Raw genomic sequence first — 12,909 nt, 5'->3', positions numbered from 1 at the left:
ACTTTGGCGTCCAGCAAGCTACCCTTGTGGGGTGGGGGGGCTGGGGTCAGCACTTACTTGGGGTTCTGGGGGCCTCCCAGGGCTGCAGCAGTGGTGATTCTGCTGCATGGAGCTTGGCCAGCAGCCAGAGCATGGCTCCAGGAGGCCCAGTTCCACTTCTGAGCTGCATATATTGGCTGTGCGTGCACTGCTCTGCCCTTTTTCCCCACAGGTTTTTTTAACAACTGGATAGAGGTCAAAAAAACCCATGGAAAAAAGCAGTGGAGCACCGCACAGATAGGCAGTGCCCCCTTGCAGCACGGAGAACATCTAAATGTGTGGTATGTGGCACTACAGGCAAGTTTGCAGTGCCACATACCATATAGCCGGCACTCATCTGGATGCAATCAAAGTCTATCAACCCACGTTTTCCCCAATTAAGACAAAAAATGCTATTTTCAAAATAACAAATGCAGTAACTCTATTTTTATCTCTGTTACAGAACAATAACATGAATTGCTTTCTTCTCTGTCTTTCCAGGTGACACTGAAAATGCTGCTGCTGACTGTGGTTGTCAGCATGTACAAGAGTTTCTTCATCATAGTGGGCATGTTCTTGCTGTTGCTTTGCTATGCCTTTGCTGGAGTAGTTTTATTTGGCACAGTGAAATATGGAGAGAACATTAATAGGTACAATATTTCTTATTACCTATGGATGTTTTTTAACAATCAGAGAAAAATATTCCTATTCTTCTTCTTCTTTTCATTTGGTTATCTGTCAGAAAATTAAGAGCCAGATTCCCCAGGTCCAATTCAATTTTCAGTTCACCAACTGAAAATGTCTGGTAGGAGTCACCTTTCTACTTACCTGGTCTGAGTTACCTTTCCATTTCCCTGATCCCGAGTCAAATTAAAGGTGAGCAGAAGGATGCTCTTCATTACGGCATCTGGAAAAGTCCTCCACTGAATGGTCCTTTAGCTAGAGACTTGCTGTAACATAATGGCTATAAGGAGATGTTTCATTTCTCCTGGGATAAACCATTTTATCCTGGGCAGGAGTGCAATTGCTCAGACATCCATGTCCATTGTCCTGTGATAAATCCTAAAAAAAATGTTCATGGAATAAGAAGTCATAACATTTTATACCAGAACATAACAGAGTTCATTTGGGATTACATCAACAATGTCAGATAGCAGTGTATTTAGCCATTCACTAAATCCTGATTAGAAGGGCAATACTGGGATTTATCTGTTCGTCAGGTACAACTTGTCCAGAAACAAGTGCAATATCTGTTCCTACCCAATGTGTTGCAGCTGTACTGTGTTACCTGGCTCATCCAGGAATGGTCCCTATACCAAGATTTGGTTTGAAACAAACTAGTGGTGCTAGCTCCATGTTCTCTTGGGATTCCCCTTTATCATTTACTGTATTACCCTAAAATTACAGAAGAAGCCTCAATAAGATAGAAGCAGCAGTCAGGATCTAGCCTGACTGAGCTTTTCCTGTCTGATAAGATATTAGCCAAAATGTTCACACCTGAGTGGCTAAAGTTCAGCTACTAAATACCCATTTGTTTTACAGATTAATTTATATTAGATATATGCATGAAAATTAAGATCCCAATACTAGTAGCAGTAAAGCTGAAGTCCTGTTAAAATGCTAGAACATAGAAATGATTGTTTTTATTTGATGAATACATAGCTAAAGAATTATCCCTAGTGTTGAGTGTATTTTATGTTGTTAAGATTTTGTGTAAAATAAATTAAATGTTCTCCTTCTCTTTTTGCTTAAAAAAATTAGGCATGCAAACTTTTCATCAGCTGGCAAAGCCATTACTGTACTGTTCAGAATAGTCACTGGAGAAGACTGGAACAAGATTATGCACGACTGTATGGTAAGTACAGCATAATCAGAAATAGGATAGACAAGAAATGGGTGGCTGGCACTTTTCCCTTTGAATCAGTCTCCAGTGCTCTGGTTTGATACAAAGGACAGTACACAGACGATAGGGCCAGTGACACTAGTACAGCAAAATGGATTTAGATCAGATCTCAGGAAAACTTTCCTTGCCCATAAGAACAGTATAATAGTGAAACAAGTTCTCTAGGGAAGTTGTGGAATCTCCTTCTTTGGAAGTTGTCCAGATGATGCTGAAGAACCATCTCTTTGCAATGGTTAGGAATAGCAAATCTTGCATCTGTGAAAAAGGTTAGACTAGATGATACCTGAGGTCTCTTCTAACCCTATGATTCTATGATCTTTCTGATAGTGTCATCTTTTGTATAAGGCATATATCCAAGTGGCACTTTTCATAATGAATTAGCCTTGATGTTCAGCCAGACTTTTAATTAAAATAATTTTATTTTGCACAGGTAAATTTTTCCCTAGGTGTTCAGATACATCAGATAAGGTGCTTTTCACTCCCTGGCTTAAATACATGAACAAGATTGTTGTCTGAAAACTGTTACATTTTGTCTCCACTATACATGCTTCGCATTGTGGGAGTAATGATATATAGGTGATAATTCATTGATCTGCCTCATCCTGATAGTGGTCACTAATTCATCATCTTCAAAGCAAGCTCTGAAACACTCCTAAGAGTTTTTAAAAAATTAAAAGATTTTCTTTTGTCTCCCTAAATCTTACAGTCATCTGAAATGCAATAGTATTATTTAATAACAATATTTTTAAAATATAGCTGTATATGTTGTATTAATTACAGTTAAACATATAACCCCTTGTCTGTGCTATTGATTTCATTATATACTATTTTGTTTTGAAGGTTCAGCCTCCTTTTTGTACACCAGATAACAGCACATACTGGAAAACAGATTGCGGAAATTATGCTGGTGCTCTAATGTATTTCTGTTCATTTTATGTCATCATCGCATACATAATGTTAAATTTGCTTGTTGGTAAGTGACAGTGGTTGACTATGGAAATTAGAATGTTTTCTTAGAATGCAGAAGTAGTGCTACTCTATCTGTATTTCACAGCCCATCTTATACCTGAGGGGGCTACATAAACTAACATTTTAAAACTTTCTAATTGCAACTAAATTAAAATTGTAACCGTAATGTATAATCATATATCACTTTAGATACTTCACTGCTATGATATAGGTTTCTATAAATTTAAAATTGATATATGCTAACACTGCAGTTTATGGGGAGATAAGGAGGTCTTCAAATGAATGCTCTGTGAAGGTAAAGAGTTGTGTAGTATTATAGCTACCAGCTGTACTAATTTTTATAGAATGTTCTCTCCAGTTGGCATTCTGGGGCCTCATATAAATTCCAGTGTCAATAGGATTTCAGTTGATTTTACTGGTAGTTAAATTGATCAACTGTTAGGGTCCAAATTTAAATATATGAACACATCAAACACACAACACTATAGCATTGCACATGAAAAATGGGCATTTGTACATTCAAATATGGGGGCAGTATCAACATAAGGTCTTCAGGTTTTATCTATTGCAAGCACATGTAAAAATTCACAAATAGGTTAGAGTTACGCTATGTTTAACTTTTGTGTTTTTTAGCTATCATTGTGGAGAATTTCTCATTGTTTTACTCCACTGAAGAAGATCAACTTTTAAGTTATAATGATCTTAGACATTTTCAAATTATATGGAACATGGTTGATGACAAAAGAGAGGTAAGACATTTGATAATGAATACAGGACTAAGTAGGTATGCATTGTTTCCTCAAAGAATATATAACTAGGAAAACACAAAGAGGGCTGTGAAAACTCACTGAACCCTGAACCTACCAAAGGGTGCATTTGGGATGGGATTTTTTGTGATTATGAACCCTGCCTAGATTCACAAAAGTTCAGTGAGCATGAAATAATGCAATTCGCCTAGTCCCTGACCCTGCAGCCACTCAGGTGTTTAAACTTAACTCCCATAGTAGTAAAGTTAAATATAAGTGCATATAAATGTATGGAGGATTGGAGCCATATCCCCAGTCCTCCCTCCCTTGTCCTTGCATACACTTACATATCTTGTTTTTAGAATGGGTTACTTGAAAAGGAGACTACTTGGGAAGGGAACCAACACATAGATTTAGGTGGTTCAGTCATCCCATTGCTAAGTGACTTTAAAAGTTTTTAATACAAATCAGTGGGTTTTGACATTAGCTGATAATCTAGATGATTGCTATTTGGAGTTCAGAGTTTATGGACACGTCTACATGTGTAATAAATGCGCCTGAATTTTCTATGCAGAAAATTTTCTATGCAGAAAATTCAGGAGCATTAAATTGCCTCCCTACACACGTCTGAACATGCACCTGTAGGGCACGTCCAGACAAGCACGGTTGTGCGGTATGTGGCACTGCAAACACATGTGTGGTGCCACATACCATGCAGTCTGGTGTTCTCCATGCTGCAGGGCACACTGCCCAAGCGTGGTCTGCACTGTTTGTTTTTTTTCCCATGGGTTTTTTTTTTACCCCTGGATATCCAGGGGTCAAAAAAAACTCAAAAAAAAAAAAAAAACCTGGTGCAACACACACTTGGCCAGCATGCACTGCTGAAAAGAGGAACTGGGCTGCATGGAGCTGCACCTGGCAGCTGGCCAGGTTCTGCACAGCAGAATCACCATGGCTGCAGCCCCAGAAACGTCCCAGGACCTCAAGTAAGGCTGATGGGACCAGCCCAGTGCTGGCCTCAGCCTCCCCTACCCAGCCCAGGGCAACTTGACACGTGCCAAAGTGAACATGGCACGGGTGTTCCCTGGGGACAAGTAGTGGCAGCGCAAGGTGCATCACTGCTACTTCTCCCCAGTGAAGGGAACCAAACATCCACACACATCTGAACACGCCCATAGGGACCAAATTTGCTCCCGCACATCTGAACGCGCCCATAGGGACCAAATTTGCTCTCGATAAGAGCAGTTCAGTCTAGGACTGCTCCCACCCTGCTCTGTCCCACTGCAGCAGCCAAGGGGAGGTCCAGGCTCCCTTAGGTGCCAGCTCCAGGCAATCAGGGGGCACAGGGGCTGGTCCTGATCTCCACGGGCCGGGGGGGAGCTGTCCTGGCTGCCCAGCAACTGCCTCCCAGCCACATGGAGATTGGGTTGGGTCCCAGTCTCCATGTGGCTGGGAGGGAGCTGCCCAGCAACCAAGACAGCTCTCCCTGCCCTATGGAGATCAGGATAGGTGTATATGGATGTGAAGCAGCTGCTTGGCAGCCAGAACAGCTCTTCCCCCACCACGGATTTTGGGAAAAGTCCTGATCTTCACGTGGCTACCAGGCAGCATTCTACAAAGCTGGGCTAGCTCTTCCCAATTCCTGCTGCCTATGCTGTCTGAGAGCATTTTGCTCCATTATTGTCTACACATGCTTTTCAGCACATTAGTTTAATGCACCAATTTCTAGTATGTGTATCTAAACTAATCTACTGCTCAGTAATTGCTGTGTACATATAGATGATGAAACTTTACTGCGCACTAGATTAGTTTAATGTGCAGTAAAGTGTCTCATATAGACAGACCCTATGTCCTGCATTCTGAGGACTGCAAAGTTATATCCAGCCTCCTATCCTTGAGACCTTTTAGAAGAAAAGACTTCCATCCTTTCCAGTGATGTAACATATTACAGAGTATTATATGTAAAAGAACTATTTGATTCCACACACTTTAGGGAAACTCTTTTCACTCCTAATTCTTTACCAGCAGCAGCCTTATTCATAATTGTTGTCATCATAAAAACTGCAGCAAATTTGTATGCTGCTTATATATTAGAGCAAAAGCTCTTTGAAAAGCAAAACAAAACATCAGTATTCTGCAACACAGCATACATATACAATGGGGCAGTTTCACAATATGCCAAGCAACACACACCTGTAAATGGTTACAAGTCTAGGCGACTTTATCTAATGGATGAAAAGTATAAGCACAAGGGCACCGAACTTGGTTATTTTCACTCAACACTGAATCTACCACTCTTCAACTGTCAATAATAAAGATATATTTTCAAAGCCACCTATGTAGACATAACATTTTTATTACAAACAAACAGAAACTGGCAAAGCAACTTTGAAAAATAAATGGGCCAGACCCTCACTTATGTAAATTAGCATAATGATACAGACCTGTAAGTGGAGCTGTTGCCAATATATATCAGCTGAGGATCTGGTCTTGTATGCATGCTTTTTTCAGTTGCATATTCCCACTGAGTTAAATGGGCCAAAATTTTACAAAATATCTTAAGTATAATGGACCTTCTATCACTGATCAAATAGAATGGCTGAAATATTTAGTAGTAACTTGACAACTCTTATTCAATCTTGCCCAGGGTGTAATCCCTACATTCCGTGTGAAGTTTCTGCTGAGGTTGTTGCGTGGGAGGCTGGAGGTTGATCTTGACAAAGACAAACTTTTGTTCAAGCACATGTGCTATGAGATGGAAAGACTGCATAATGGTGGAGATGTCACTTTCCATGATGTACTAAGGTAGGGTGGGGTTTTTACTTCAAGTTTTGTAACAGTTGAAATAACCTTTGTTTCTTTGCAAACTAAATATTGTACATCATCCTTTAAAATGGTCTGGGGGACAAGCGTGTGCCTATAAGCATAACCTCCTCTTAACTCTAACCCCAAAATCAGTTTTTTTCAGAAGAACTATTTTTACACTAGAGAATCTAAGTCCCAGAGGAGTGTCCCCCGAAGGTTTTTAAATTCTCACTTGTTTTATGCTAACGTCCCTTTGCTATGTTTGTAACCAAGGGAAAACCTGACAACAAATTTAACTGAAAACAAAAATGAAACAGAATGTTTACTATACATACCAAGGAAAATGAAAAAGAGAAAAATGCAAAAATTGAGTGCACTGGGTAAGTGGGGATAGGCAAATAAATATTTCGAACTTGGCTGACTTCTTACTTGTGATCTAAATGTCCTGCTTTTCACTTGGTTTGAACACTAAGGCTAGTAACAGAAATTACATGTAAACCAGTATAAGTGATCAGAAGCTGGTTCAAATTTGTAACAACAGAAGTTCAGTGTACATAAACCACTTTCAAAATGGCCAAAACTGGTTTAAGGTAAACCTGGATGGATATTGTATCCAACTTAACTGAGTTAAGTTAAATCAGTTTATTGAACTTTTGTCCTGGATCCCCTCCAGATTCAAGTTAACTCACCATTGCCCAGCATCCCCAGATGCTTTGCACCTGTCCCCCTGCAAACTTCACCCTTGCAGGGTAGGTGGGCTAGCCTTGGCTTAAGTTGTCTGCTCTAGCCAAGCAGGGAGGTGTGCTGTAGCATCCTCCGGCTTCTGGCTTGGGCCACTGAAGTCAGGTGGCTGCATTTCCAGAATCTAAAGTCTGTTCACTTGCTTATTGGTTCAGTCTGCACAGCTTAGACCTGCAAAGATTGAATTAATTCAGCCTTAGGAGTTTTGACTGTCTGTACTTAGCCTAAGAGCCTTTTTTGCAATCGGCTCACTTTTAATTTTACTGCCTACATGAATTTCCAGAAGGTGCCTAAGTTTTACTGCTTTACAGTGAGAGTTTAAAAATGTATCTATTTTAACAATCTAAGTCTGAATAGAAAAAGGTATTGGCTTTTTTAAAACACCATTTATCTTTCTGTTCCAGTATGCTCTCATATAGATCTGTTGACATCAGAAAAAGTCTTCAGCTAGAAGAGCTGCTTGCTAGGGAACAACTAGAGTACACAATAGAGGAAGAAGTGGCCAAGCAGACCATACGCATGTGGCTAAAGAAGTGCTTAAAGCGTATAAGGGCGGTAAGTCAACCAAAAAAAAAAAAAGGAATGGCTGCGAAGTGCTTGCTGTCAACTGCCACAGTCAGCAAAGCTCAACTTATCGTTGTCACTGTGGAGCTACCCATATGGCTATTTCAAAAAACGTACGCACAGTGGCAAAATCTGAATTTAAAACTGGATTCACAAAAGTTGAACAATTTACTGTTTTTCAGGCAAAAAAAATCTTTCTGCCAACAATCACTTCTTCCAACTCAGTAGGAAAATTGTATGAACTTCCCTGTGAGGGACTAGTAAATAAACCAAGAAATGTACTATTTGGGGAAACCTGTAGCTGGATCTAATCTTACTGTCCTTGAAATTGTCAGCAAACTTCATTGGGGCATAATGTACCTGTGAGCCACCAGCAGATCAAGTTCTCCAAAGAAATCCCATGAGGTTGTGCTATCATTCTCAAAGATGCTTTCTCAAAAGGGAAAGATATTATGACATCTAATTTGCATGTACCATTACAGGCAAAAATGGTCAATTAAATATCAATTTGTGTATAGAAACACAGCATATCCATATGCAAATCAGATGCACAAAGCTTTAGATTTCTGTAATTATGAAACTAAACCCACAATACCTGCTATGTGTGGACCCTTGTAACCTTTCCATTAAAAGGATAGTATTTTATTCGGCTAAAATTTATCTATCCTGAGTCAAATTAAAGGAAGTAAGAACTTTCAGGAGTGTTATAATCTATATTTTTTCCATAAAAAGTCTGCAGCAGAAGACAGCAGTGAATTCATAGATTCATAGAAGTTAGGTGCTGGAAAGGACCTCACAAGATCATCAGGTCCATCCCCCCTACTCTTAGGCAGGAAAGAAAAGCCTGCTGATGTCAGATAACCCCAGCAAGGCGTGCGTCCAGTCATCTTTTGAAAATCTCCAGAGTAGGGGAATCTAAAAGGGTGTTTATTCATATTCTCCTTTTTTCCCCTCAGTAGTTCTTTGATCCTATGGATGTGCTCACAATCTGATTTGGTGCATGAATCAGTTGCTTCATAGCTAGAGTTGGATATTCCTAGAAGTAATTTTAATTTTAAAAATGTATTGAAGTTAATGGAAGTTTTGCCATTGACATAAATGGCTGCAAGATGCAGACTTTATTTTTTATATCTGCATAAATAAAAACCAGACAGCTTGAGGGTAACTCATTTTCTCTGAATAACAATATTCAAGGGAAATTCAGATAAACAGTTCCATTGTTGTCCCATCTCTAATTATAGCTGCTGTTAATTTAATCTGAGTTTTCATGGTCATCAAGCCAATTGCCAATTAAATCAAACCATTTTGGTAGTGCATTAAAATATAAGAAAGAAAATATAGCTTTCATCTCTAATAATGTGAGTTAGTTCATTATAAAAGGTTCATATAATGGATAACAGAGTAGAATTAGAAAAATTATATTATTATAAATTTGTTCTTATATGCCCTGGTTATTTACTAAGCAGGTGACATGTGAAAACTATATTGTGCAATTAAACTTTGTCTAAGAAGTATTTACTTTAATTTAAAAATGAAATTAGATTGTAAAATCCTAGTGTTTAAGACTGTTTTTCTGTTTGTACTGCAAGGAACCCAGCATATTTTTGGCACTGCAGAAGTATTAATTCTCAGCAGGAAATCCATGCTTTAAAAAATGCTATTGCTTCCATTTTATTCAACTTTCTGACACCTGATCCAGAGCTCATTGAAATCAAATCAAACATTTCTATCACCTTCACCAAGTTTTGACCCATCCCGGGGAAACTATCTGTTCTAAGCAACTGTTTTCTTTTCTCTCTCTCTCTCTCTCTTTGGATTGTCTTTTGAGGTGCAGGTTCAGAGACTGATATGTTTTAAGATGAGGAAGAACCATTATGATTACCCAGTCTGACTGGCGAATAACAAAGGACTTCAAATTTCATCTAGTAATTCTTATATAAAATCCCCAAGATTTCATAGAAGCAGATTTCAGTCTATGTAAATGGTGGATAGGATCTCTGTAGCTTTCTGGAAATGACTGAGCAATTTCGCATTCACATCAACCATTCAGAATTATTTTACATATTCAGAGTGTTTCTAAAAAAAAAAAAAAAATCAAGGAATGAGGCAAATCTTTGAGGGAACATTTATTGCTTTTATTTTCTTACCGCAATAATATTTTAATACTTTGGTAGAAACAACAGCAGTCATGCAGCATTATCCACAGCCTTCGAGAGAGTCAACACCAGTTGAGCCGATTTCTGAATCCTCCAAGCATTGAGACCACACAGCCAAGTGAAGACATAAATGCTAACAATCAGGATAACACACAGCCAGAGGTATGGTCCTCTTCAATGTACTGCTGATGCTAATAAAAGTACTGTACTTGAACTAAGACAAACTTTTTAGAAATGTTATTTTTATCCTTATCTTTTTTCTTCAAGTTTGAAACAATATATATTTTTAAGGGCTTACCTTCAGTTATAAAGGCAACATGGTCTAGTAAGAAGACTGATGAATTTTGTTTGAAGACCTGAAGGTAATATAAAGCATGATGGTAGGATACCACTATGGAATTCTGGGAAAAGTTTCTTTCTGCTGAACCCCATAAAGGGACTTCATTGTGGGATCAGTTATGTTTTTCTAGCAATTTGTAGACTTTTTTTTTAATCAGTCTAGAATAGAGCCAGGCTGCTTGGACAAATCAAAATGTAGGCGACTGGATAATAATGATGTTTGAAAGCCTTGAAGAGAAGTAAATAACCATGCCACAGGGAGCCATAATTATCGTCACTAATTATGGTTCTTTTTGCTCCATTCAGACAAGTAGCCAACAGCAGCTCCTTAGTCCAACACTTTCTGATAGAGGTGGGTATCGGCAGGATTCTGCAGATGCTGGGAAACCTCAACGGAAATTTGGGCAATGGCGTTTACCATCAGGTAAGTGAAGACTATGTAATACAAAGTATGCAGATACCAAACCACCCCTTTAAATGCATATTGATAAGAGGATGTTTGCAGATGATACACCCTTTGATGAAGAAAATGCCCAAAGGATCCAGCTCCTTTTCCCTGCCCCTCCAATCGTAAAGTGCTAAAGGAACACTGTCCCTCTAGGCCCACACTGTTTTTGACAGGAAGTGTAAAGATATGCTCACCCATCCCCTTGAACTCTGAATTAATGTGCTGGACCTCTTTTCCTCATTCTTTCTCTGTTGGTGTAGATTAAGGACTCTCTGTGATGGGGCTTATGCTTTCCTGTATGTCATTATAGAATCTAGCGCATCTTATGTGCTATTTTAATGAATAAAATTTGATAGTGGTTTAATTAAGCATCTCACTAGAGCAGTAATGACTTGTGGGTTCCCTCTTTTGCCAACATCATAACCAAATTCTGCAATAAACTCTTAGGCCTTCAGTCCAGAAGTGTAAACAGGTCAGGTGTGTAATCAAGCTCCAGTTTATTTCCTTATGAAAAGGAAGCATACTCAGATTATTACCACGATAACAATATAACTAGAGAAATAATGGTCAGGCTGTCTTTTAAACCAGATGTAATGCTGGACAGGGAAATGAGTAGGAGCTACAGAGAGAATTCTGAGTTACTCCACTGGAATTGACTTCAGGACCATATGCTGCTACCTCAGTTCTTCTTACTTTATAAGTACATGCAGCCCTCGACCTACAGGCCCATTTCCCAGAGCAGCGCAAGAGGACAGGACCCACATCTGTATGTGTAAAAGAGTCACCTCATCACTTTTTCCTTCCCTCCCACTTTTTCTTTCTGTCATCACTGATGACAGAAGTCCCGTAGTTTCTGTTGATGGTTACCAATACAGAGATAGGCTTCTGCGTAGAAAAGCACTGGTTGTAGTACTGCTGTCATGCAGAATAGCTCTTTAATAGAATATAAACAGAATTTCACTAAAGGCTAGATCCATTAATGAAATAAGGTGCTTTAATTTTGCCAGTGTCCAAAATTATGATCCAAAATAGCACCTGCTGAGTGGCTGTCTAACCATGAAGATATCTAAAATAACTGAATATTGCCTTGTGTGACATTAAAGTTATGTCACCATCCAGTGTTTTAGTTCTGCATATGTATCCAGAGGCCACAGCCTAAACAGCTTGGCAAAATTTCCCATCTGAGCTCAATCAAAAAACAAAACAAAGAAATACCTACACCTACTCTATTAAACAGGCATGTTTAATACTCTGTTAAACAGGCATTTTCTTAGAGCATGCCTAGGAAAAAAACCAGCAGAATTGATCTGTTTCTTGCCCCATGATTCTTCAGGGGTTTTTGCTGCACAGTGGCAGTTTCCAATAGAAGAGGTGGAGAGTGCACTCTACCTACTTTAGCTTATAGTCTAGTCAGCCTGGTATTCTCTAGGAAATACAAGAAGAAGGTTTAACACCCTCAGGTTGAGAAGGACATTAACCTGGGTGTCATGGAGTGGGGCCTAGGAGCGGCCATGATCCCGCTAGCACTCCCTACCGTGCCAAGTGGGTGATCCAGCACCCTCTATTCTGGCCCGCCATGTCTTGTTGGAATAATAGTTTGATATGGGAGGCTGCCTTACGATCCCCTTTGGCACAGTGCTCTGCTCATACCATGCCCCCGTACCAGATGGGGTGACTTGGTGCAACCCCCAGCCTGATGGGCTATGTGTGCCTCCTACCTCCCCTTTAGCATACCCCAAGCCTCACAGCTGTTCCGGACGTTGTCTGGTCACTTGTGCCTTGCCTGGCACCCTGGGCTTGTCACACAACCCACGCCCTTCCTCGGGCGCCCCTGGGCTTGTCACGCAACCGATGCCCCTTGCTCTAGCGCCCCTGTGTTCGCTAGCCCTCGCCCCTCTCTGAGGCCTACTCATGTGTTCACCCTTCTTCGGCTCTAGATCGCATGCGCCAGCCCGGCCTCGGGCCTCCACCCGTGCGCTCGCCCTACTCTGGGCTTTTAATCGCGCTTCTCACGCTCTCACCCTCGCTGGGGCCTATGTCCGCTCTTCTCGCGCCCTTGCCCTTCTCTGGGGCTTGTCCCACACTTCTCGCACCCTCGCTCTACAAGCCTGGTCTCGCCCCTTCCGGGGTTCGGCTAGTGTAATCGCCGTCTTCAGGTTCCCACCCGCACGCTCCAGCCCTGCCTCAGGCCTCTAACCGCGTGCCTGCCCTACTCCGGCC

At 40.4% G+C, this 12,909-nt stretch overlaps 1 protein-coding gene across 3 annotated transcripts in view; it reads left to right on the top strand.

Moving 5' to 3' along the window:
- NALCN (sodium leak channel, non-selective) overlaps positions 1-12,909 on the top strand; it is a 564,495-nt gene that overhangs the window by 547,736 nt on the left and 3,850 nt on the right. For all 3 annotated transcript variants that reach the window (XM_019524286.1, XM_019524284.1, XM_019524285.1), the window contains 8 exons: positions 520-668; positions 1,780-1,873; positions 2,762-2,894; positions 3,524-3,639; positions 6,284-6,441; positions 7,587-7,737; positions 9,921-10,064; positions 10,548-10,665. In XM_019524286.1, the coding sequence (XP_019379831.1) occupies positions 520-668; positions 1,780-1,873; positions 2,762-2,894; positions 3,524-3,639; positions 6,284-6,441; positions 7,587-7,737; positions 9,921-10,064; positions 10,548-10,665 (1,063 nt within the window). The remainder of the gene's footprint in view (positions 1-519; positions 669-1,779; positions 1,874-2,761; positions 2,895-3,523; positions 3,640-6,283; positions 6,442-7,586; positions 7,738-9,920; positions 10,065-10,547; positions 10,666-12,909) is intronic.

Source organism: Gavialis gangeticus, unplaced genomic scaffold (assembly GCF_001723915.1).
Source record: "Gavialis gangeticus isolate Ggan-Ray unplaced genomic scaffold, GavGan_comp1, whole genome shotgun sequence".
NCBI lineage: Eukaryota > Metazoa > Chordata > Crocodylia > Gavialidae > Gavialis > Gavialis gangeticus.
The sequence above is the reverse complement of the archived record's forward strand: the minus strand, read 5'-3'. Positions and strand labels throughout refer to the sequence as shown.